The sequence below is a fragment of the Chelon labrosus genome (assembly GCF_963514085.1).
Source record: "Chelon labrosus genome assembly, chromosome: 14".
NCBI lineage: Eukaryota > Metazoa > Chordata > Actinopteri > Mugiliformes > Mugilidae > Chelon > Chelon labrosus.
The window spans coordinates 10898650-10924675 of NC_140347.1; the positions used below are offsets into that span (position 1 = coordinate 10898650).

The 26026-nt window shown below is 42.9% G+C and overlaps 1 protein-coding gene across 1 annotated transcript in view; it reads right to left on the reverse strand.

Annotated features, from left to right (window-relative positions):
• cdk19 (cyclin dependent kinase 19) overlaps positions 1-26026 on the reverse strand; it is a 55186-nt gene that overhangs the window by 9593 nt on the left and 19567 nt on the right. The window contains exons 3-11 of the mRNA XM_084560608.1: positions 17614-17724; positions 16442-16582; positions 7598-7655; positions 5535-5666; positions 4970-5113; positions 4675-4744; positions 4505-4577; positions 2837-2934; positions 2606-2684 (exon numbers count right to left, since the gene is read on the reverse strand). Of these exons, the coding sequence (XP_084416734.1) occupies positions 2606-2684; positions 2837-2934; positions 4505-4577; positions 4675-4744; positions 4970-5113; positions 5535-5666; positions 7598-7655; positions 16442-16582; positions 17614-17724 (906 nt within the window). The remainder of the gene's footprint in view (positions 1-2605; positions 2685-2836; positions 2935-4504; positions 4578-4674; positions 4745-4969; positions 5114-5534; positions 5667-7597; positions 7656-16441; positions 16583-17613; positions 17725-26026) is intronic.

Genomic DNA, 26026 nt, shown 5'->3' on the forward strand with positions numbered 1-26026 from the left:
TCAGTTTGTTTCCTACTTTTGTACGGTTGATTATGAATATACAAAGCCAACACCCTGACATGGCTCAGTCACCGGTCTGACACGCAGATCATTCATTGAATCCCAGACGGCAGCTGCTTGTTCGATTTGAGGCTGCAGATTCTCAGAAGCCACGCGAAGACATCTATCCCTGTCTCGGTGCTCGCTTTCCCTTTGGATTGCATGAGAGTGATCTGCTTTTTTTTTTTTTAAACCATGTATATGCTTTGGCAGAGGGTGCGCTTTTTCAGCTGCTTGCAAAAGCACAATGAGATACGATGAGACCTACACAAAGGTCAGCCTCCCAGTACGCTTCGTTACTCCAGGTACTGTGTGTCCCTGCCTCTGGCAAAGTCACAGCTGAATCCCAGTGGTGATTTATGGCGCCGTAAAAATAACCGAAAGGACAGGGCTGCAGATTTCTAAGAACCGGTCCTAATGTGACGTCATATCAACCAGGGAGGTAACTAAATACATTCTTTTAATGGGTGTAAAAGTAAAAGTAAAAGTGTCCACAAACATCTGGTACACTGAGATGATCAACCCATCTTCTAAGCATTTGTTTTTTTTTGTCGAGCATAAACACATCATGGAGAAAGGTCCTTAAACTCTTAAAAGATAATTTACTTTACGGTGTTTATGCAGAGGAGTTTTATGGCATGTTTATGTTTTGATGGTGTCTTCATAGATATCAACATGGCAACTCAAAAACATCAGAGCTATCTTTGCACACTGGAAGCAGTTTGTTTCCGTTCTCTACTGCAGTGAGGAACGACCAGGGACCAATTAAATGCTAGTCAAGCTATCCAAGCTAAAGCTGTAGTTAGGTTATTTAAGATGTTTATGCATCCTAGGTGGTTGTCTCTCTGTATTAGCCCTGCGATAGACTGCCGACCTGTCCAGGGTGTACACTGCCTCCCGCGACCCTACAGAGGGCAAGTGATTACAGAAAATAAATGAATGAATGAATGCATCCTAGGTACGGTCACCAACAGATCAACCTACGCTGTAATCATTGTCAGACAGTTAACATGAATCATCACGTAACCGAAACCCTTCAGATGTTACCTGCATAGACGGAAATGCCGGTCGAACTGGATTCTTACGTTTGCCTAGCTTGTGTTTTTCCTCTTCAGTCATTCATCTCTCTGTAACACAATCTCACGGCGACTGCCGCAGTGTTTGGTCACCACACAACGTTACGTCAACTCTTGAGTTATTTATGTATGTACGGATGTGCTTTCGCCGACAGTGAACATTTGAAGCGCCTTTGATGTATGCTTTCAGGAAATGTGTGACGCTTACTCTAGACACGTGAGATCTCTAAGATACTATGATTTCACACCGGTAAAGTTTTATGACTGAGTCTTGTACGGGCTGTCAATAAATACATGAACGCCAGAGTAGGCGTAGAGTTCCCTGTGTAACTGCCGTCACAGAAGGTGGAAACAAACTGAGATTACACAGTAGTTAATGATGAAGTAGTTGGCTTATTTTGTAATATTCTGACCCGCTCATGTTTGTCTGGATGTGGTACAGCATCACCTTTAACTATGACATCAGAAACATCATAAAACAACGTCATTATCATGTTAGCGATTGTGGTTTTGCCCTCCAACAAGCTCGTCCCCCTTCACTGTAAATAGGAGTTTGATGAACAAATTTCTACATTTCTGCGTGAAAATGATTTAAAACATTGGCGGATTTTCCTGTAAGTAGACAAGAGAACCCAAGTAAACAAATGAAATAGACATATTACACTTGTGTATTTAGTTATTCAAGAAAGGTAAACATTTCTTCATGTCTGACTTACAAATGACGCTGCTGTGTGTTGTAACAGCATTAACAGCATCTAAACATTTCTGGTAACTGCTATGTAATATTGCCTAATCTTCCGGAATAAACAAATACACGACTTTTGAGACTTGTGCGAAAATCCACTTATGTTTTGAGTCATTTTTATGCAGAAATGTAGAAAATTCTGAAGGGCGCAAAAACTTTTCAGGGTAGTAGTTGTTATTGAAAAATAGTTTATTGTATTCACCTGCTCAGGCCTCTTACTAGTAGTCAAACTACTCTTGCTCTGCTGCTCTTTAAAGGGGAATAACTTTTTTCCTCAACCTGGACCTTATTTCTGGCATAAAATACGATCGTTTACTCACCCATATAACTTCTGTGTCATTTGTAGTCGTTCGGGAGATATTTAGATCCGTGTATATCCATATAGTGGGAGTGAATGGGGCACCAAAAGGCAGCCTCCAAATAACGCATTATGCCAGAAATAAGGTCCAGGTTGTAAAAAACAGTAGTTCCCCTTTAAGCATTCATTTTGTGTGAATGTTAAAAAACAAATATAACTGTTCTTTTCTAACAGGTGACGAAAACAGCTTTGACATGGCCTCCAAGCACTGACATTTAATCGAAAATGTGACAATGCATTGTGGTTATCTCTAGCCAGTCACAATCAAGTACAGTTTTCTGAAAGTTGCTATGAAGGAGGTGTTAAATGGAGCAACTGTGTGTGTGTGATTCTGCATTGTATTTCCAAGCTGTGACTGCTTTCAGTGAGTAATACAGGTTAAATTACCTTTTCCGTTTTCTCCTCTGGCTCATCCTCATTGAGAAACTCTCGTTTTGGGTAGGGGATCTGACATCCAGCAAACACACTAGAGAAAACCAGATAAAGATCAGAGGTTAAAGAGTTTCTGCATCAACGTACTCTGCCACCGTGGCTCCACTCCATCTAAGGACATAAATCACTGTAGGCCAATGGATGAAGAGAAGAGAAATCTTCTTGCAAAAATTTACTAAGGCTCACTCTGTGGTTGGTAACGGATCCTCAAGGAAGTACGGGTCCTGCAGCGCCTGTTCCGATGTGATTCTTTTGGTGGGGTCCATGGTGAGGAGTTTTTGGAGCTGAAGGCAGAAAGCACACAGTGCTGCATGATAAGCTGCAGTCAGAAGGTCTAGAGCTCTTTATTGTTAAGAGTTCACACAGATGATGTTAAACTGCTGCTGAGAAATTATTCCAAATTCCCCTGAAATCCTGCACCAAGTCTTCCCAAGTGCTTGGGATGGGGAGGCAACAATCTGTGTATTAAATGGCATTTCAAGTTTCTCGATTTGTCTTGGAGCCCTGATGAAAAACACGTGTCTCGTTTAAAGCTGCGGTGTAAACAAGTTCACAGAGTTAATCTTAAGAGTTGAGCAAGAGAGATCTGTGTTTAAATACGCCACCGCTAACTCATCGTCTTTGCATGACTCACATTAGATCACATATTCACACAGTGCTTACCTATGAAGCACTGCTAGTTCACATACCTCAAGGTTGAGTCATAAAGCGACGCAACAGGAGTCTTGCTGCCTTGGCGTATGTACCTTATGACCCAACGACAATCTAACATTGGTTTCTGACTTGCACAGACAGTCTTTCAACGTATTGTGTAATTTATAGTCCCACGTCACGGCGTTAAGGGGTTACGCCCTCAAAAGCCTTTATACCTGCACGCCGGTGTGTCCATATTGTTCTGTACTTACGTCACTGAAACACTAGATGGCAACTGGCCAGCTGTGTTGATTTCCACCCCATACCTCACACAATGGCGAGTGAAACCGAGCGGCTCATGTTGGAGTTGAAATAAAATTAATGTGGATTAACAGGTCAGTTTCACTAAAACCACAGCAGAGCAGAACATAGACAAGACACCTGAGTAGATGACGGGGTGTATGAGCCTGGACAAAGGTGAACTTTACACGCTTGACCAGCCGCTGAGTCACGACAGCAAGAAAATGCTTTTTAGACCAATCCTAGCCGTTGTGGTCTGTGTCGCCACGTTGGACCTATATCGAACCTACCCCGTCAACGTACCACGGTTCTATAAATGAGTGTGGGTATTTTTGCATAACTGATCTTGTTGTGGGATGGCAGTTTCATTTTGAGGACCTGTCTCTCTTTAAAGGGGAATTACCGTTTTTTACAACCTAGACCTTATTTCTGGCATAAAATACGGTCGTTTACTCACCCATATAACTTTGGTGTCATTTTGAGTCGTTCGGACGATATTTAGATAGATAACAGGTAACTCTGGACTCAACGGGGAATAGCACTAGCGTATCATAACAAAATATTGGTGAAATGAACGAATAACGAAGTAATGTGTTATTTAGAGGCTGCGATTCGGTGCCCCAGTCACTCCCATTATATGGATATACGCACTCCACTGGATCTAAATATCTTTCAAATTACACTTAAGTTATATGGGTGAGTAAATGACCGTATTCCAGCCAGAAATAAGGTCCAGGTTGTAATAAAAACAGTAATTCCCCTTTAAGAGATTAAAGCAAATCCCACAAAGTCAATAATTCAATTTAGCATGGAGGGAGTTCAGGGAAAAGGTTAGGCCAGGCCAGATAGTGATGTTATGGTTATGGTAAGGCCCTACAAATGTAATATCACTGCAATGTCTACTGATGCGACGAGACTTACCAACAGGAAAACCTTGCTGTCTGGTTTGACTTTATGCTTCTCCATGTATTTGATTAAGCTGCTGTTTGCATACCTGTGAGACGAGAAAGAACAACAACATCACATTTCCTAATCTGTTCATGCGTCTCTGAGTTTCTGTCGATGGTCAGTTCATCACAGAGTGCACTCACGTTGTCCTTCTGAAGTCCTTCTGCAATGTGGGGTACTCTGGCATCTTCCTGATGTCTTCCCAGTCTTTATCTGTGGAATCCAAACGCACACAACCCAAGTTCACAAACTGACGAGGAGAAACGACCCATGCATTTGAGAATTAAATAAACACAGCACATCTGTGTCCGATGTTTGTCTCAGGTTCATCTGAAATGTGGACTCTAAAATTCTACTACAAATTAATTCAGAAACCTGTAGGCAAATGCAGCTTTGCCTGTGCGTATTTGCAGTTTTTTTTTTGTACTGTGTACAGACCTGCAGGGAAACCCATGACGCTGAATATCCTGTCCAGCTGGTCATGATGGAAGGGGTTACTGGTCTTGATGTCTTCCTGGCGACAGTGAAAGATGGGCTCCGACGTTAGCAGCTCCGCAAAGATGCAGCCGATTGCCCAAATATCTGATGCATGTACACAGACTTGAGTTAGACCCAGTTCAAAACGAGTGGTTTCTGTTCTTCAATGTAATTTTTACTGTTGCTATTTTCTTGACTGGTTTCTGCTACTTAGCGAAGCGTGAAATACACAGGGAAGAGAAAAAGGCTTCTGTACAACATGTGAGTTTCACTTATTTGAAACTAAAATCTGTTGTTTATATATGAGGTTACAGGCAGCACACAGTTAGCTTAATGCAATTCAGCAACTGTGAGCAAACTGATAGTCCAGGACATAAACATTTGTAAAACTGTGAATTTGCACAGATTAAAATCTTATATAACCAGCCGATCTTACATGCCAAGCTGATGAACAGTTTAAGAAAAGGAATTTCCCCTCTGGGACAAAAACAGTTCTAAATCTAACTTCTTCACATGTGAGACTCACCAATAGCTTTGGTGTAGTGTCGGGCCCCCAGCAGCAGCTCAGGGGCCCTGTACCAGAACGTCACCACCACAGGGTCGAGGTCCGCAAGCGGCTTGAGGGGAGAGTTGAAAAGTCTGGCGAAACCCATGTCAGCTACAGGAGGTGTGTAGAGAAGACAGTTGCAGTTAGAAAATGGATATGGAGGGAATTGAATTGGGTCCTGGTGGAAAGTCTCATTCGGCACCACAAGATATCTCAAAGCACAGTTAAATATGATCCGCAAGTGTTAAAGGTGCATTGCAAGTTTTCCGGTATGTTAAAAAGCCTCTAGTTTAAATAGTTATTAAGCCTCTACTTCAAGGGGAATTACCGTTTTTTACAACCTGGACCTTATTTCTGGCATAAAATATGATCTTTTACTCACCCATATAACCTTGGTGTCATTTGTAGTCTTTCGGGAGATAATTAGATCAGCGTATATTCATATAGTGGGAGTGACTGGGGCACCGAAATGCAGCCTCTAAATAACGCATTATCTGCCATGAAACTCATTCATTTCACCAATATTTTGTTATCATACGTTAGTGCTATTCCCCGTTGAGTCCGGAGTTACCCGTTATCATCATCTGGGGTCTGTAGATTGACCTACTAACCTCTGACCTGGATGATGTCATCTCAGAGCGCCACGCGCACCCACGACGGGCGGCTTGTTTACCTGTAATTTGCTACTGCTAGTTTTTTGCAACATGGCTGAATATTTTTCCGATTCTGAGGTTGTGTACGACGACTTTGTTTATGATGGACGTCCTTACCGTTTTGAGCAAGAGTATACGGGTGAGGAGCTTGTTGAAAGGAGGATGTGGAGGCAGAGAGAGGAACAGCTGGCCAAAGAACAACAAACCACGTCCGCGAATAGATAACAGGTAACTCTGGACTCAACGGGGAATAGCACTAGTGTATCATAACAAAATATTGGTGAAATGAACGAGTTTCACGGCAGATAATGCGTTATTTAGAGGCTGCGTTTCGGTGCCCCAGTTACTCCCACTATATGGATATACGCAGATCTATATATCGTCCCAGCGACTCCAAATGACACCAAAGTTATATGGGTGAGTGAACGATCGTATTTTATGCCAGAAATAAGGTTCAGGTTGTAAAAAACGGTAGTTCCCCTTTAAGTTTAAGAGCAGCTCTGTGGGACAAAATTGATGATACAAGTATATACATGCCCTATTCAGGAAAAATATATGATCAAACAGGAAAGCACCTGTGCTGCCAGCAGAGTTACATCATAGGAAACAAAATAATAAGGAGAATAACGTCATTGAAGTTATTGCATATGAAATGAATGCCAACTTCAGTCCTTTGGTCTGAACCCCAAAGGAATGGTTGACCTCTGTCTACATGTTTGGGCTCCATAAAGGAATACCTACAGGTACTGTTAAGGCCAGGTACGCTGCATGTTTTTGTTTGAAATAAAAAGAAAAGTGATAAATTGTAATATGAATCAAAGATACACAGTAAAGGAATAGCAAATCTACAAGGATTTACCTAGAATTCCCCATTTAATTACACTTCTTAAGTGCAAGACAGTTTTAAGTGTAAATAATTTAACTTACAGCAAACACAGATGTTAGCTTTCTAGGCTAAACTTTCTAGAGCATGGACAGTTTGGTTGCTTTACGGAGTGCAGGTTAGTAAATAAACTGAACGGCCCTTAAACTCTGAAATTGCTCCGGGGAGTTAGGGTCATTCAGTCCAGTGAATCCTCACCAGCACCAGCTGTAAAAAGAGCCTGGACAATAACTGGGTACTATTACTGGGAGCGCAGGGTTTAAAAATAGACTCCAGCATTGCAGCATTACCCTTCAGCCGTCCTCTGGCCAGCTGGCTTATGTAACACCACTGATCTGAGCTCCCCCGTCAAACCTCTCAGAGAGCAGGTTAAACGCTGCAGCTACTGGACGCTCAAACAAGTCAACGGTCTCATTGATCCGCCGCTACGATGATAAACGGATCATACGCGTCAAACATCTGCACCAGTCAAGCAGTTTACAGATGGTTTTTAGAGTATGCTTTACCGATTTTAACTCTTCCCCGTTCAGGACCTTCCCCCATCACCAGGATGTTTGCTGGTTTCTGTGGGACAGAGAGAGAAAGAGAAACATATTAGATGTAGTATCATTTGGCACCTTTTGTTAATCTGGAAGTAAGACAACACGCAGTAATACGAAAAGGGGTCCGATATGATACTCTCCTACATGTTTTTGATTACAGACGTCATCAAAAAGTCTAAAGCTGCTGCACAATGTGAAAACGCACTGACATACACCAATCAGCCACAACATCATGACAACATTAAGTCACAATCACTGATTAAGTGAAGAACTTAGATTATATGGGCGGCAAGTGAACGTCTTGTTCTCAGAGTTGATGTTAGAAGCAGGCAAAACAGGCAAGTATGGGGATTTGAGCAACTTTGACAAGAGACAAATTGTGAGTCAGAGCACCTTTTAAAACGGAAGCTCTTGTGGGATTTCCCAGGTCTGCAGCTATCGGAACGAATTAAGTGATCCGAAGAAGGTAAAGCGGTGAACAGTGTTGTATTTGACCTTTTCTTCAGTTCAAGCGGTTTACAGCGAGCCAACATCGTGGCACGCCCTCGGCACTACGCTCTTTGCATAGAGTTTAGTGTTTGGTCAAGCTTTCGGATTTCAGGAAATCGGGTAATAATTAAATCGAAAGTGGAGGGCGCTCTTCCAAAGGCGAATCAGGTGAACTAGTTGGTTATGTAATTACACGTGTTCACACTGTAAATGAACCACATTTAGGAGGGACTGGAATCAGACTGAGACCACGCTCTCTAACTGAGCTCAACTCAGTGATCCACATTCAGCAACTATTTTGAACTTTAGTCCCTAGTAAGATGGCGGCAACATGATAACAATAGAAGAGCTTCTTTTTCTACATCAATAATAGATTATATAATTAGATTATCTATCTAATTACTTTAGTACTACAAGTAGCGGCCTCTGGCTACTTCAACACTTCATTATGTTTCAATATTTACTCTTGTTTAAGCTCAAGTTTGACCTTCAACAACCCCAGGAAAATACAAATCTGGTTCATTTGCATCTCAAACGCTCCACTGGCTAGCCTCTAATGCTGTTGCTATCAGATCGTGTTGAGTTGAAAACATCTGAGTTAAACTTTCGCACCAAACACAGGCGTATGATCCATTGTTAATTATTAATTGTTGCAGCTTTAAAGCGTAAGAGTGTGGTTTGCGTTTTGCATTTTGGAGAAGAAACGTGCGGCAGGAACACCTTGAGGCTGTCACACATCAGAACGGATTTGTTTTCAACTTAAGGCTTTTCAAAATAATCAGTAATTACACTTCCTGCAATTACACTGAGTTGCAGGTGTTGTTTGAAACCTACAAATACACATTTGATCAGAGTGGAAAATGCCGCCGGGTCCAAGCTCGCCTCCTCATGCGATAAAATGCAGTATCTGCTTGTTGTCAAACAGTCTGTCCAATTCTGCCTGGGATGTGAACCCTCCGGCTTGGTGGACTCAGAGCTGCCTGGGAAACGTGTCTTGTTGCTATAGAAACAGCACTAATAATGAGATCCATTGTTCGGGCTCACAACACAACACGGCGCGATCTGCAAACACAAAGAAATGCGTCTCTCAAAAGGCGCAGGCAGTTCGGACTCACCAGCTCCTCTTTCAAATTCTAAACAGGCCCGACTGAATTAATATGCATGACCATATTCATTTTGGGCTGTTTGAAAGACAAGTCATTACCTCTTGAATGTTCTGTAAAAGACCTGAGTGAGAGTCAGAACATCTTCAAAATTCACGGTGACCAATGCAACAGACCAAAGAAGACCAAATAAAAATAAGATATGTACGTAATGCCCAAAAAAACTGAGACTTTTTCTTGTATTCATCCAGGGAAATTAATCATTTACAGTTGGTTTGTGTCATAAATGGATCAGGAGCCTGGGGAAAATAAACACTGTCCCACTGACGACCCGTAAACCTAATCCTTGGGGACGTGGCCCTCTTTTACGAGCCCATCTACATCTTTGTCTCAAAAACTAGGCCAGTTTAGCAAACCGAGACACACCAATACAACAGGACACTGACAAAAAGGCAGCCCTAAAAGCTAAAGGTCGCAGCCAGCATCAAGCGTCAAAGCAACGACTTAACGAATCTATCTGTGTGACATTTGAGCATGAATTCAGAGGCTAAATATTAAGGCGTCGACTTGCGTAAGCCTGCAAACATCTGTAATCACGGCTGCTGTGCGGATCCAGCACTGCTTCTGGAAGTATGAAGAGTCAAGGTCTGCTGTCGCGCTAACCACAAGCGGCTCTCCGCCAATTACTGGTTCACTGGTTTGTAGGAACGCTGAGCTAATCACTGCGGTCGCATTGGTCAACATTTATCAAACTCTTAAAGGGGAATGACTGTTTTTTACAATCTGGACCTTATTTCTGGCATAAAATACCATAGTTTACTCACCCATATAACTTTTGTGTCATTTGGAGTCGTTCGGGAGATATTTAGATCAGCGTATATCCATATAGTGGGAGTGAATGGGGCACCGAAACGCAGCCTCTAAATAACGCATTATCTGCCGCGAAACTCGTTTATTTCACCAATATTTTGTTATGATACACTAGTGCTATTCCCCGTTGAGTCCAGAGTTACCTGTTATCATCACCCGGGGTCTGTAGATTGACCTACAGACCCCGGGTGATGTCTTCTGACCTGGATGATGTCATCTCTGAGCGTTTGCGTGCACCCGCGGCTTGTTTACCTGTAATTTGCTACTGCCATGGTTCATCCACAACCTCAGAATCGGAAAAATATTATGTTGCAAAAAACTAGCAGTTACACAAATGACACAAAAGTTATTTGGGTGAGTAAACGGTCGTATTTTATGCCAGAAATAAGGTCCAGGTTGTAAAAAAACAGTAGTTTAATCTGATCTCAAGTTTAATCCTTTTGGTTTGTTTGTCATGAGTGAGTGCAGAGGTGAACTAGAACTGAAATTGAATGCAACGACGTACAGTAAGGGACTGTTTCCCTCAGTTGCGTTGAGCCCCTACCTAAAACTAAAAGAGCGAAGAGACAGTTTCAGTTTGTCACAATACAAAGCAGCAGCTAAATACTGTAAAAGGTGATAGGCCTCAATGACGTCAGTTGTGGCCGTTGTAAACATGCTTATGACTGTCAAGATCTAGAAAAAATGAGAAGATGATCTTAGTCAGTGTACGTAGCATAATGTTGAACCTATATACGAATTAAATGGAAAACAAAAGAGTCTAAGACGTTAAAAATGCGTTATCGTATCATCCAGCTTCATCAATCAACCGTTCTGCAAATATATTTTCACTGTAGTATAGTGCATACTGTAAGGTGAGAGTTGCTAAGTCAGCATTTTCACTCATCCAGCCTTGCAGGGTAGTGGGCTTGGCATATAGAAGCTGTTACATAACCCTTGAGGGAGAGGGTGGGGGAGGCAGGCAGGCCAAGTGCCTCTGGTGTGGGGGGGTGGGGGGGGTGGGACAGCGAGAAAGGAGTGGAGCAGTGGCAGGACATGCAAATGGGGGATGGGTGCGCGGCGATGCAGTGGTGCAATGCAAAGCACATGCCTGATTCCTGGGAGAGCATGCAAAAACACACGATTACATAACAGCAGAAACGCTGCAGTCATGAAAAGCAGGGGAAGAGTTGCTCGTGGCTAAAGGAAACAACAGGAAATCACACGTCGGGTCTTGCTCGTTCTCATCGGATGTATTTACAACACCAACTCACGGCGAGATTTTCGCAGCATGAGAGCCCCTGGGGGCTTTTTCCATAAAGTAGCTCCATGTTTGCTTTGCTATGCACAGCCCCTCCCTTTACATTTGTTATTACTCACACCCACAGACACTGACAAAGAGCCAAGCCCCCCTGCGCACAATAATCTGATCAACAACGAGAACCAAAAAAGGACAGATTATCCAAGTAGACTCAGTCCTACGGCCACAATGGCAGGAAACCCTGGCAGTGAGACAGCAGAATAACACACCAGCAGCACTTGACTGCAATACATCAGCGCAGAGTCACACAGAGTTTGACAATGCGGGGTTTCATCTGGCAGCAGTGAGAATAGTTAAGCAGGGCCGGAAGTGTTGGTGCGCAGATAAGGGTGGTGTGACCTTCAGGGAGCAAAACAACCAAACGGCTACTGTGGGAGAGTTTATATTATGACGGCAAGCAGGTCCCCCCCCCCCCCCCCCCCCCTTGTATGGCTGCAATACTTTTTATTACTGTGGTTACGGATTCAACAAACTACTACTGTACTAATATATAAGATATACTGTAACGCATATCAGTTGACAGATCTTTTTCACGAAAGAGATTCTGCAGAACGGAGGCAGCGTTAATGTGATCAGCAACACCTGTGGTTTTTCTGGTGCCTGCTGTGAAAAAGGCCAGCTGGAGGGGTGTCCACACGTCGCTGTGTTCTTTGTCACATGCTGTGGGGAGTCAGCAAACGAAAGAATTTAAATGAAACAGAAAACGAATCAGTCGTTTTTCTTGATAACAAATGTATTTAATCACACTCAGACTGTTGAATAGACTGGTCAAAAGCAATCCGGATTTAACTAAGCGAATAGGTACGAGCCTCCTATTGGATAATTACTGCATGGGTGATTATCTTTCAGCTGGCAACAAGTTATTTAACCCCAACTGATGCAATGAGTAGCTTCTCATTTCTTAAACAACCATGTCTAAAGACACATCCTGTGGTCGTGGAAAAGATGTTAGTCTGTTTGAGAAGGGTCAAATCATTGGCATGCATCAAGCAGAAAAAACATCTAAGGAGATTGAAGAAACTACTAAAACTGGGTTAAGAACTGTCCAACGCATTATTAAAAACTGGAAGGATAGTGGAGAACCATCGTCTTTGAGGAAGAAATTTCACATTTGGTGACATCAAATGGAAGAAAAACAACAGTAGAACTTTAATAGTGAAAGTAAGAACATTTCCACACGTACAATGTGAAGGAAACTCAACGGATTGGGACTGAACAACTGTGTAGCCTTAAGAAAACCACTAATCAGTGAGGATAACTGGAAAAAAAGGCCTCAGTTTGCTAGGGAGCATAAAGATTGGACTCTGGAGCAATGGAAGAAGGTCATGTGGTCTGATGAGTCCATATTTACCCTGTTCCAGAGTGATGGGGGCATCAGGGTAAGAAGAGAGGCAGATGAAGTGATGCACCCATCATGCCTAGTGTCTACTGTACAAGCCTGTGGGGGCAGTGCTATGATCTGGGGTTGCTGCAGTTGCTCAGGTCTAGGTTCAGCAACATTATGTTGCCCAAAGAATGAGGTCAGCTGACTACCTGAATATACTGAATGACCAGGTTATTCCATCAATGGATTTTTTTCTTCCCTGATGTTCACGGGCATATTCCAAGATGACAATGTCAGGATTCATGGGGCTCAGATTGTGAAAGAGTGGTTCAGGGAGCGTGAGACATCATTTTCACACATGGATTGGCCACCACAGAGTCCAGACCTTAACCCCATTGAGAATCTTTGGGATGTGCTGGAGAAGGCTTTGTGCAGTGGTCAGACTCTCCCATCATCAATACAAGATCTTGGTGAAAAACGAATGCAACACTGGATGGAAATAAATCTGGTGACATTGCAGAAGCTTAGCGAAACAAAGCCACAGTGAATGCGTGCTGTAATCAAAGCTAAAGGCGGACCAAGCCCTCTTGTAAAGGGATCAGGCTGAAAGTGAAACTAAACCTAACCCTAGTCTTATAAGAACCATTCACCAGCATAGCTGCAGAATGTAGTGAGGCGACAGTTTCTTCAAAGATCCTGCACAATCCCAGTCACCTGAATGTTGCCAATCCTTTACAATAGCAACTTAATTGTTGTGTGTTCTCCTTGAAAACCCTATCTTTGTTTTTCTTTGGCCAGTTGGTTAGTTTGATATCCACTTTTTTTCCATGACCCACTTGATGGAAAAGAAATCCATCACTTGATGTAAATAAGGTCCTTGGATGCAACCAATTTCTGTGCCACAGCCAGCTTCTTAATAACACACTTACATCCTGTAACAGTTGACAATCTGCACATTAGTCCGGGGGCGTGAAATAGCAAGTGAGAACAGCGTGAGATTAGTTTGTACAGCGCGGCCGCAAACGGTCTGACCCAGAGCGTTCGCTGGACTCGCTGTCTGATGTCATCTTCTGAGAATGACTCGCTTAACTCATCGGGAGTCAGCGACTTCTTAATCGACACGCGGTCATTTCAGTTCAGCGCTGCTTACACACTTCACACGTCACCGCAACGGCAATGGAATAAACAAAAGCGATGGAGTTGATACACCAGCACTTTTTATCTAAATAATTCAGAGAGAGCCCACAACAGATCCCGTAGATTGTCACCACAGAGAGAGTGTGAATGATTGAGCACGCTCCCTAATCCATGCAGGTTTACATAATGTGATGTGCAGCCACCACATGGCCATTAAGGCTCGCAGGGATTACATAAGGGTGGGGAACTTGATTCAAAGAAGACAGAAGAAGAGCAGACGGACTGTGAGGCCCGAACTCTGACTTCTGACCTCAAGTTTAGCCTCAACAAACAGCTTAGCTAACTCGCGCTCAGACTGTATAATCCCGGTCATCCATTCTCTCTTGAGTAGGCCGCCTCCAACCGTCTGACGTCAAAACGGCGACAGATTCAAATCAAAGTTTTACCACACGATCTGCTCTTTTTAGTTAATTATTCGCATAGATCCAAGTGGCGCTTGCTAAGAGTGACAGATGCCGGCAAAGATAGAAGGGGCAGCCACGAATACAGATGGGCTGTGGGCGTTTACAGTGCACAAATTAAAGCAGGGAGTCAGATTGAACTGGCTTGCCTTGCTATTTATTACTAATGTAAGATTTTTTGTGTGTTTTAATGATCAAAATCAGTGAAATACATCCGAATAAAGGCAAACAAACCATCCAGGCTACATTAGGGCTAGCCTAACACCTTAATCTGTTGGCTGTTAGGCTGCATTGTGGGTAATGCGCGTCAAGTTTTGACAAAGGGGAGACAAATTATAAACCTATTCAATCGTAACAAAAGCATAAACAGGCATTAAACACAAGTGTGACTCACACAGGTGACTTGTGAGTTATTTTGCTCATTACAAGGGTGTGTCACAGTCTCAGGATGCCTACAGGTACAGCGTCTGCACTACTGAATATTACAGAACATCGCGTTCAGGTAGGGTGTCTCTTGTTGAATCGATGAGACGAAGAAGAAGACGACGAAGATATTTTTCCACACTAAAGCAATGTTTGCACTGCTGGAAACTACACCGGGGAACCTTCTGAAGAACCCATGTTTCCGCCAAAGGAACCAGGGTCAAAATGAAGTTCCGTGGACGTAGTTTCACATTCATGATTAGGAAGTCTCCTCTCGAGAGGTTCAACTTTCTGAAGGTTCAGGAACTCTCTGGGCGGGGATTGAAGTGCGAAGAATTCCCTGACGGTGTTTTAGCATTTTCCAAATTGTTAAAAACCTGCAACTGCGCTTTGACAGAACAGGCTGGAGCTGAAGAATAACAAGTTTGACAGATGAACAGAGGAGAAATACTTTAAATACTAGGTCTGGTTGAGCATTTACAGAATGTAGACAAATACGGGCAGCGAGGATTTGAGATTTTGATGCACGCAGTTTTGTCAAGGTTATGGTTTTGCATCCAAGGCAGCAACACAGTCACAATAAAACCAGAAAATAATGTCTCTAGATGTTCATCTCCACTTCCATGAACCGGCAGAGATATCATTTCGGCATTTCAGCAACAAAGCCGAACACAAAGAAACAAAAAAAACAGAGAGAAGCATGCCCAAGTGTATTATGACATTTGTGAACCGAACTCTGCTAAAAATCCAACGAGCTCAGTCAACAAATACTGCAAGCATTGGTCGGAAACAAAAACAAAAACCTCGTTTAGTGGCAGGACTGACTCAGCTTAAGCGCGAACGCCTGACTCTTTGCTGCAGAGAATGAAAACCTCTGTTGAACCAAAGCATTGTGGGAAAAGCCAAGTGGAGATAATCTCAGAGGAATTACCCTTGCGCCGGGGCTGGGTTAAAGGGTACGCACGAGTCAGACGGCATTCAGAGTTCAGGATGTTCTGCTCCTCGGGCACGGGCAGTCGCAAAACCATAATAATACCGAGACATAACAACACCTGCACCGAGAGAAACAAAGCTCTGCTGGTAGTTGGAACGGGTCAGTGTGACAGTTGTTGTTACACGTGCGTGAACGGCTTAAAAAGCTGCCGACAGAGGTCCAACTAGTGGCACACATCAAAACCTAGGATCACAGACGATAACCGACTGCCAAACACCAGCAATTGGTGTGTCAAGGCCTTTTAGCTAATGTTGTGCTAGCACCGTCCAACAAATATGCTAAACTTCAGTTATATTATAAACGTATCATGTAATTCTGTGTTTAGATGTTTTCTAATTATATTCCCTTGACTTGGAGCATCACTTGAAGAAGCTAACATTAGCATCTGGGCTGATTTGCACAAGTTAGCAAGCGCAAAATCTACATTTCTGCACTACATCAGCAACTCATGACAGCAACTATTCAAGACAAGACCACCCTATAAACCGTGTTAATAGAAGAAATCTACTCTCTACATCTCAACATATTATCCATTGCCTTGAAAAAATGATTACACAAATGACAGCCAAAAGAAAGTGTTCAGCTAAATTTGAAGTGTTAACCTCGTTGCTGTTGGAAACGGCTCAGAGGGGAAGTGTGTGTGTGTGTGTGTGTGTGTGCTGATGGTTAAAGGAAACTGGAGCAGTGAAACTAATATAGCCGCTCACCAGATCCCGGTGGAGCACCCAGTTGGCGTGGAGGTAATGGATCCCATCCAGGATCTGATACAGGAGAGACTTCACCATCCCCCTGGGCAGCTGCATGGGTTTCTTGTTGGCCTTCGAGGCCCGGTGGAACTTGATGATGTGCTGCAAAGGGAAAGAAAGAAAGGCCTCGCCTCAGTTGTGCACGTCTCGTCGGTTTAAACGGTGGGAACCTCTATCTTAGGTGCACACCGACCAGGCATAACATTGTGACCACCTTCCTAATATTGTGTAGGTCTCCAAAACAAGACATGGGCCTTCTGAGGGCGTCCTGTGGTGTCTGGCAACAGAATGTTGTTAGTGGGGGGGGGTCTTTGAGGGGAGGGGCCTCTGTGGATCATCCCACAGATACTTGATCAGTTTGGGATCTAGTGAATTTGGAGGCCAGGTCAACACCTTGTGCTGTTCTTTTTTTTTTTCTTGAGTTGTTCCTGAAGCGTTTTTGTGTGTGTGCATCAAGGAGTGTCATTGCTATGGGGTGGGGGGTGTCTGGTCTGGTCTAGGTGGATGCTACATGTCTAAGTAACATCCACAGGAATGAATGACTGCCAGGTCCAACAGTTTCCCAGCAGAACATTGTACTGTCACAAGATGGTCAATTATGCCTGATTGGTGTACAGTGATTTTACTGTGTAACCTTACTGACAGCTGGAGCTTGAGAACCAGGTTGGGAAACCAACAACAGCAAAACGAATACGAATGTTTAACTTACTAGACGGACACATTGGCAGACGGCCAGTCGCAAAGAAAACAGGAATTCCAAAAGCTGTCTGGCAATATGTTTGCTAATAGCAGGTAAAGATATACAGTATTTATAGTGAAAAGGTAATAAAACATAGTTGCCTGCTGGCTGGTGGTGTCTGGCCACCACTGTATAAACTAAAGGCAAACTTAAGTATCATTGTTGTGTGATTTAAAGCACGCAAATTCAAACAAAAACATATCTGTCTGTCTAAAGATCCAGTAATAATGTCAGTGTGACTTTAATCATTCATTAATGTGTACGAATATCTTTTTATCTGCCCGAGTCTACAGTCAAGGAGGTCAGCTAAAGGTAGAATCTAGTTTCAGACAGCCATAAAATAAAGGGTAAATACGACATTTCATTTCACATCATAGCACGCTGAGGAACTTACCCAAAGATCATGTTCGGCATAGTCAAAGAGCAGCCACACCTTTCTGTCGCTGTGGGACAGGAACACTTTCTGGAGGGCGATCACATTTGGGTGCTTCAGCTCTCGTAGAAGCTGGAAGACACACAGGGCAGAAATGAGTGATAAAACAAGACAGGATGTGCAAAAAAAATGTTTATTTCACGCCACTTATTGTGTGCAGCAGTGTGAGGAAAAATCAATCTGTACACAAGCACGAATAAGCATAAATCCTCTGCTCCTCAATTTCCTTCAAATAAACCTGCACTGCAGCCAAAAAAGACAAGGAGCAATAAGACTGGTAATGAAATACACAGCGCTTACTAAAGCCCCTTTGACAGTATTGTGAATTAATTCATTCACATCACATAACACAGAGTAATTAACATCTGAAATGAGACTTTTTACACGAGACAACCACCCACGTTCCTCAAAGGTAATGTTTAGATGTGAGTCATCAGGTACGTGAACCGGGCATGAGACACTTTAATTAGCAGACATAATCCTCTTAACAGCATGGCTGGTTTTATTAATCCGCTCTCGCTATATAAAAAGAAACTCAAACGTGATACACCCCTTAATGGAAACAATGAAACCGAAATGACAAGCACGGAGAATTCGTCTTGAAAGAAGTATCGGAGGTTTTGCGTCCATTGTCCCTTCAGTGTAATGGTTCCAAAATGTATAAGTACCATTGCTGTGGATTCATTAAGTTACCTGTGAGCAACTTCAGTATTTCTTAAACTAGATCTTAGCTTGTTGCAGCTCCTGTTAGCAGCGTGCTCATGCATTTACAGACAAACTTTACTTGAAGAGGAATTACCGTTTTACAACCTGGACCTTATTTCTGGCATAAAATACAATCGTTTGCTCACCCATATAACTTTGGTGTCATTTGGAGTTGTTTGGACGATATTTAGATCTGCGTATATCCATATAGTGGGAGTGAATGGGGCACCGAAACGCATCCTCTAAATAACACATTATCTGCCGCGAAACTCGTTCATTTCACCAATATTTTGTTATGATACGCTAGTGCTATTCCCTGTTGATTTCGGAGTTACCTGTTATCATCATCCAGGGTCTGTAGATTGACCTACTAACCTCTGACCTGGATGATGTCATCTCTGAGCGCCACGCACACCCACGATAGTCGGCTTGTTTACCTGTAATTTGCTACTGCTAGTTTTTTGCAACATGGCTGAATATTTTTCCGATTCTGAAGGTTGTGGACGACGACTTTGTTTATGATGGACGTCCTTACCGTTTTGAGCCAGAGTATACGGATGAGGAGCTCGTTGAAAGGAGGATGCGGAGGCAGAGAGAGGAACAGCTGGCCAAAGAACAACAAACCGCTGCACGTCCACGAATAGATAACAGGTAACTCTGGACTCAACGGGGAATAGCACTAGCATATCATAACAAAATATTAGTGAAATGAACGAGTTTCGCAGCAGATAATGCGTTATTTAGAGGCTGTGTTTCGGTGCCCCATTCACTCCCACTATGCGGATCTAAATATCGTCCAAATGACTCCAAATGACACCAAAGTTATATGGGTGAGTAATTCCCCTTTAAGATACTAAAACAATGACTGGAGCTAACTGACTTTGTGATTTGTTAAATGATTTCATAGACGATTAATGAGTGTTTATTCATGAAGGACATTGATGGCTTCTGTAACGTACTGGCCTCAGTGAACTTTTTCTTTACCTCACACCACCTCTTACTTCAAGCATGGATTTAAATAGTTGTTAATATATTAATTAATAATTATATCATAAGATCAATGAACACTAACTGTACTACGTGAGTATATTGGGATCATATCCAAGACACCCTAATGCCGTGATTAGCTGTCCCAAATTAAAATACAAGATGGTGCTTCAAAGGAACAGCATGGAAACGTCTCGCGCTGTCTTTCCGTTCATCAGTGAGACCCAGGTTGTAACAGCAGCTGAAGGCCTAATGGAGGTTAGCGGCGAGGCAGCTGCATAATGGAGGACTCCCGTCCTGGTTAACGCTCCACGCTGTGCCGTAGCATTCAAGCAGCGCCTCTTTCTCTGTCTTTGTAACTGGTTCACCGATTTCACCAACTGCCATTTGCGCTGTGCCATTTGCTGGCCCATCACTCACAATCCATAATCAATCGGTCAGTGCCCTTTAGACAGGCCTCCATGTCTGCAGGGTATTTCAGCACAGAGGAAGACAAGAACTGAACCAGCTCACAGTGAATCCCACCTTACTGGATGAATTATTCATGAGCACACGCTGCCGTGACTGTTAACAGTACTACACATACAGTGAGATGCAGAGAAAACAATAACTCATGCACTCCATTCCTGCATGGTTAACTTTCAGTGTGGTGACTGCAGTGTGCTTGCTGTTTTCAAAACCCTCCATATCCATTTTAAACATTTTACTGTGAATCGTGGCTGACTTGTGTCAAAAAAAAACATCCGTCAAAGAAAACTACCCTACTTGGCTCAACATACATTAACACAGATGGAGAAGTGACTGCAAAGACACTAACTAATGAAAACAAGAGCCTGCCATATCTGCCAAAGTCAAGCACCAAAGTGAACCTGCAGATCGAGGATTCTTCCACACTCCGGTTCACACTCCAGGAGTAACTAAAGCTGTGTAAATACCTCCTGGCTTTGAAACCAGGTCATCGCCTCACAGGGAAAGGCTCGAATTTCAGAGAATCCACTGGCGATCCTGTAATCCTGAGTTACTTGTAGAGCTGCTTTCTTAACAGACTATAATACTGCTCTTACCAACCAGTTGGTCATTATGTAAAGCGTCTCTGAGTGTCTAGAAAAGCCTGTTGAATTATTAATACTTCAGGTTTGTGGACTTTTAAAATGTGGACTGTTTGCCTTACAGTTCAAATGTTTATGGGAATCTTGGTTGGGGATTGCTGTTTGGTTTTTATCCTACTCTGATGGCAACTCAAACTCATCTTGTAATAGATCTAGGTGATTGCACAAATAGTCCTGTTTGAATGTAACGTAAATATGCAATACAAGCTTGAATAAGGGCTGTTTGGTGCCGTCAGCTTCTGGCCCCTACTTCGGTGTATCCTGCTTCATGAGTATAGTAGTTTGACCCGGTCAAGACCCAGCTGACGCATTGGCTGTACTCCTCGCAGTCTTTGCAAGTGCAGCTTTTTGGTCCAGACGCAAATGCTATGCTAACAGCTTGGCGTTAGAGCTCAATCTTAAAGGGGAATTACCGTTTTTTTACAACCTGGACCTTATTTCTGGCATAAAATACCTTTGTTTACTCACCCATATAACTTTGGTGTCATTTAGAGTCATTCGGACGATATTTAGATCCGCATATATCGATATAGTGGGAGTGACTGGGGCACCGAAATGCAGCCTCTAAATAACGCATTATCTGCTGTGGACGTGCAGCGGTTGTTGTTGTTCTTTGGCCAGCTGTTCCTCTCTCTGACTCCAAATGACACCAAAGTTATATGGGTGAGTAAACGATCGTATTTTATGCCAGAAATAAGGTCCAGGTTGTCAAAAACGGTAATTGCCCTTTAAGTTTGACAATGCAAAGATAGCCCTCTTACCGTCCTAGCATGCTAACTTTTGCTAACCAACACTAAACACAAAGCACGTGACCCTAACCATAAAGAAAATTGTTGGACAAACGCAAACTGTGACCTTGAAAGGTTCGATAATCCTAGTTACTGCAAATCATCCTTGACATCATGAAAGTCTGTACCAGATTCTACAGCAATCCAGTTAAAGGGCCGAGGAAACATTTCAGTAAGTACATGAAAAGCGTATGTATTACAGAAGTCATTAGGATATATTGTTTGTGAAACCATAAATGTCTGTGCAATATTTCATTGCAAGCGAATACTTTCAATATGGTATTTCCGTCTGGACCAAAGCAGCAGTTTGACAGATTGGCAACACTGTTTGATGATAATATACAGTTTAATTGCAACTAATGGTTGTTTAAGTTTTAGTTTGAAAGTCTGATCATCAATATGTCAGAAGATAACTAAGAAACAGTGGAAAAAAAACAAACATAAATACATTTTGGCACTATTCTTTCTGAAACTGAATTAAACATGTGTTTTTTTGTCAAACAAGTAATCAATCAACCAACTCTTTCAACAATGAAAAGTTTAAAGCAAAGTAAAGGCGTTGTTCTTGAGCACATGTGACTTACATCAATTGTTCTGAAACACCAGAAACACATGAGACAAAAACTTTCCCCCCAAAGTGAAATGAGGACATCTTGTTGTTATTTTATTTATAAAGCTCTAATTGTTGTTGTTGTTGTGTTACTGGGTTTGATCAGTAGGCAGAGGAAAGCATATGCCTTGACAGTTATTGCATGCAGGTTTCTAGACAATGGAAGCTGCTTCTGATTGTGGACAGATCCTTTGGGTTGCGGCACAGAAAACGGACCACCCCACACAACGAGTTCTCCTGATCTAAAACAGACACATATAAAAAATATACACGTCAGATCAACCGCGCAGCGCAAATACTATATTTCTCGTTCTGTTGTACCTCCAAGGCAGTCCAGTCCAGTCTCGGCACGGAAAACGGCACGGGGAGGGGAACAATGCCGGAATTGTAATGGGGCTGTTTAATTTGGCCGCCGGATGGGGAAATGAGGTTTGTGTTTAATCACAAACCTTAATCCGCGAGCTGTAATGGGTCATTGTGCTAATGAGCCCTGGGCTGTTACGCCTGCAGCCCCGCGGCACCACTTTTAGGAGCGAGGGCCACAAAGGGTGACACAGACTTAGTGTGACACCGAAACCACTTTCGCCCACAAAGCACACTTCTGGACACATTTACCGTATACTAGACTATTGTTGCGGTCTAATTCCTGGTGCTTGCCGTTTATGCACGACTTCTGAACGCATCGGTTCACAAAATCACCCCTGGGCTGGTGCATTCCCCAAGAAATTATAGCCGACTTATGGTTTAAAAAAATGACTTCTCCAAAATGTGTTTCAGCAAATTATATTCTACAGTTACGCTCATAATGTGGTGGTTCTAGTTTTGTTACTCCTGTGTTCGTGTTTTGAGTTTTGTTCATGTTTCATGTTTTCCAGTTTCCTGTTTTATTTTGTTAAGATCTTGATTTCCTGTTGTTACTCGCCCAAATCGCTGCTGAGAAGCATGAATTACAAAAAAACAAAAATCAAAAACTTTCAAAAAGGACAAAAACTGTAACACGAGACTAGAGATGAATGTTTTTGATTTTTGTTTTTTTGTAATTCCTGCCTCTCAGCAGCGCTTTGGGTTTCCTTTTGTTTAATTAGACACCAGTTTTTGCCTACTCCTGCCTCGCCACTTATTGTCCAGCATTTTGGGTCCTACCTCCCCTTGAATATCCATAACAGAATGACTGGTGACACAAATCAGGACAACACAAGGAGGAAACCAATGACCTAATCAAACGTGGGGAAACACGGGGAGTGACAACAGGAAATCAAGATCTTAACAAAATAAAACAGGAAACTGGAAAACATGAAACATGAACACAACTCATAACACAAACACCAGAACCATCACACATAAGTTCATAAGGCCTTCTGATTGGTGTGCTGACGTCCAACCAGAGGGCTCCTACCCTTTGTTGAGCGCCTATTTCCTATGTTATCGGAGAAAACAAACAATAGCAACAATAGAGAAGTGTAATAGAGTAAAAGAGTCTGGGCTTCCAGTGTACTTGACATAACGGCGACTGGAACTGAGTGGCTTCTGTAGGGAGTGGTAGCTATTAAATATTGAGTAACAGGTACTAGGAAATATGTCCAGAGTAGAATACACAATACAGAAAGCTTTATTAGATGTAGGCTACGGCACAGGGTACAGCTCTGCTACTTACCTTGCATGTAAATCTAATGCAGATGCATAAATCTAGCTTCAGTAAACATTTCCAGCTATCAAAAAGGAAGTAAGATGGCACCACTAATTTCTTTTGCAAAGTGGAAGGAAGTTGCGGCACCTTGTCCTACTTTATGCGCAGTCTACGGTAAATACAAATCAGTGAGCCACACCGTTGCACTCGGTTTATTTCATCTCTGTGCGACTACAGCACACCCAATTAGCATTGAGATATGCAGCAGCGGCAGCCAGCAGCCAGTCACAGACGCGTATCCTGTTGACGTACAACGTGAGACCTTACTGTCTGCCTGGGAAAGTTCCAACATTGCTCACGTTGTCGTTATTAGACAGCGGTGACAAATTGCTCAGCTGAATTACTGCAGGTATGTTGGCGTATTAAGAGCAAAGAAATAGATGTAGTGTAAACGGCCGGAGCCCAACCACCATGGCAGTGATTCGTTGACCTACTGCCAAAGGCAATATGAAGTTACAAAAACACGTCCCACATTTTACATGATGACAAAGCAGAGAAGAGACGCTGGCCTCTAAACCCGTATCAATGCATTACTGATACACTTATCTTAGCGGTAAATAAAACATGTTTCCACAAGGATTTACGTTGAGATTTGACATTTGCAAGCTGCCGATACGAGAACATAAGTCCTGGGAAATGCAACTGCAGGCTTCAATCACACATCTGTAATCCAGCCTTGGCCAGACAAAAAAAAAAGAAAGCCAGGTGTCCTGCATGAAAAGTTTCCATGACCAAAACATCCTGTGAGTCACTTTTATACACTACCAGGCATGTGAAGGGATGGAGGGCTGTGGGCATTCAGCTGCAAAAAGGTCAGCAGCAGAAAATACTCGTTCGTTTGTCTAAAAGACACTGACACGCTGATGACGAGACGTGCTCAAGTCAACAGAATACCCTAAAAATGCAAAGATAATTTAAAATCTAATGAGAGAACGAGTATCAGCAGCGCAGGAATAAACGACGTGGCTGTTTGCCCACTTTCTGAATGAAATAGGTCATGTTTTTGTAAAGGCCTCGGATAGAAAGCACTTGCTGGAAGGGCTCCACATATTTGCTGATCCTGGCCAGGACGGCCCGGTCCAGTTTTAATGAAGCTGCTCGTGACCCGACGAGTGCTTACAGGTCACTTGATCACCGCAGCGACACTTGAAATTCACATGATGCCTGCGTCTGGGGTCTAAAAGAGGACGCCTATTAAAAGATGTTCTCAGGTGATGGTTAGACCGAAGCCTTATCTTATCTTATCTTGGTATAAACCAATCTTACAGAAATGACACTACTCACTGTAAAACATACCCACTGCTCCCACAACTTCCTCCTCGCCTCACCCAGACATACATTCAAGCATGCAACTTTTACTTTCTCATTTCACAATGCATTTTCTTTAGCTGAACGTTCACTGACTAATATGTAAGAACTGCTGCCAGCAAGGTCGTGCTTGTTTATTTATTTTTTTTCTCCAGTGAAATATCTACATGTCCATCTAAATGAAGTGCGTAGGTTTCAGTTCTACTTTTGGCTCCTGCTGCGTTTTAAACGGCCAAAGAACACAGTGAGAATTTCCCCATCTCACCGCCCGTGTTGAGGCCAAGAGGGACGAAGCAGCTGCCTCGCTTCCAAATGTTGACAGTCCTACTGGGCCCCCAGCAGTAAGAGGGAGGAGGGATGGGGAGGGTGTCCCCGTTGTCTCTGCATGTGCCAAGTGTCCCAACTGCTCCCACTGACAGATTGCTACCCAGAGTAGGTGCCTCTCTGCGGCCTTCCACTTTCTAGAATACAGGGATGCACGATAACTTTTTTTAAAAAACGATACCGATAACTTTCCGCTTCCAAAGGCCGATACCGATGCCGATAACCGATAACATACCTGAAGATGAGGAAGACTAATGAGCAAAAGTGACATATCATGACATCAATTCTATAAACAAAATCAGAAACTGTTTTGAATCTTAAAATGAAGATATTTTATTTTATTTTTTTCAGATGAAAAGTCCAAGTCCAGGTGTCTTCTTTCCGGCTAGCTTGCTACCTTCTTTAGCCGTGCTGGCGTCCTCATACGCCTTCAAAACCTCGTCAAATCGTTAGCTATGTTTCAAATGACTTTTCGTCTTCGAGGTATTAAAGCTGGTGCTGGTTTTTCCACCTCGTGGCACTTTCTTTAAACAGTTATCACAAACAGCCAGAGAAAAGTCATCCTCGGAAACTTTTAAAAAGTCCCACACCGCCACCGCCGCCGCCGCCATGTTGTTTGTTTACAAACGTATGCACGTTGTGCTGCATTCAAGTGGTGACGGAAGTTCCCTGTTCCCAGTTTGAGAGTTGTTTTTCCGGCCTTTTAAGTTTCTGTGGTTTATGTGTAACATCCTGGGTAATGGCAGCTACTACCAAAATCATGACCGAGTTGACGAGTTGTTTTCCGACATGAGGGAGTATTTTAATGATTTTTTTTTTTCAGCCAGAACGTAGTTTTTCCGATTATACCGATGCC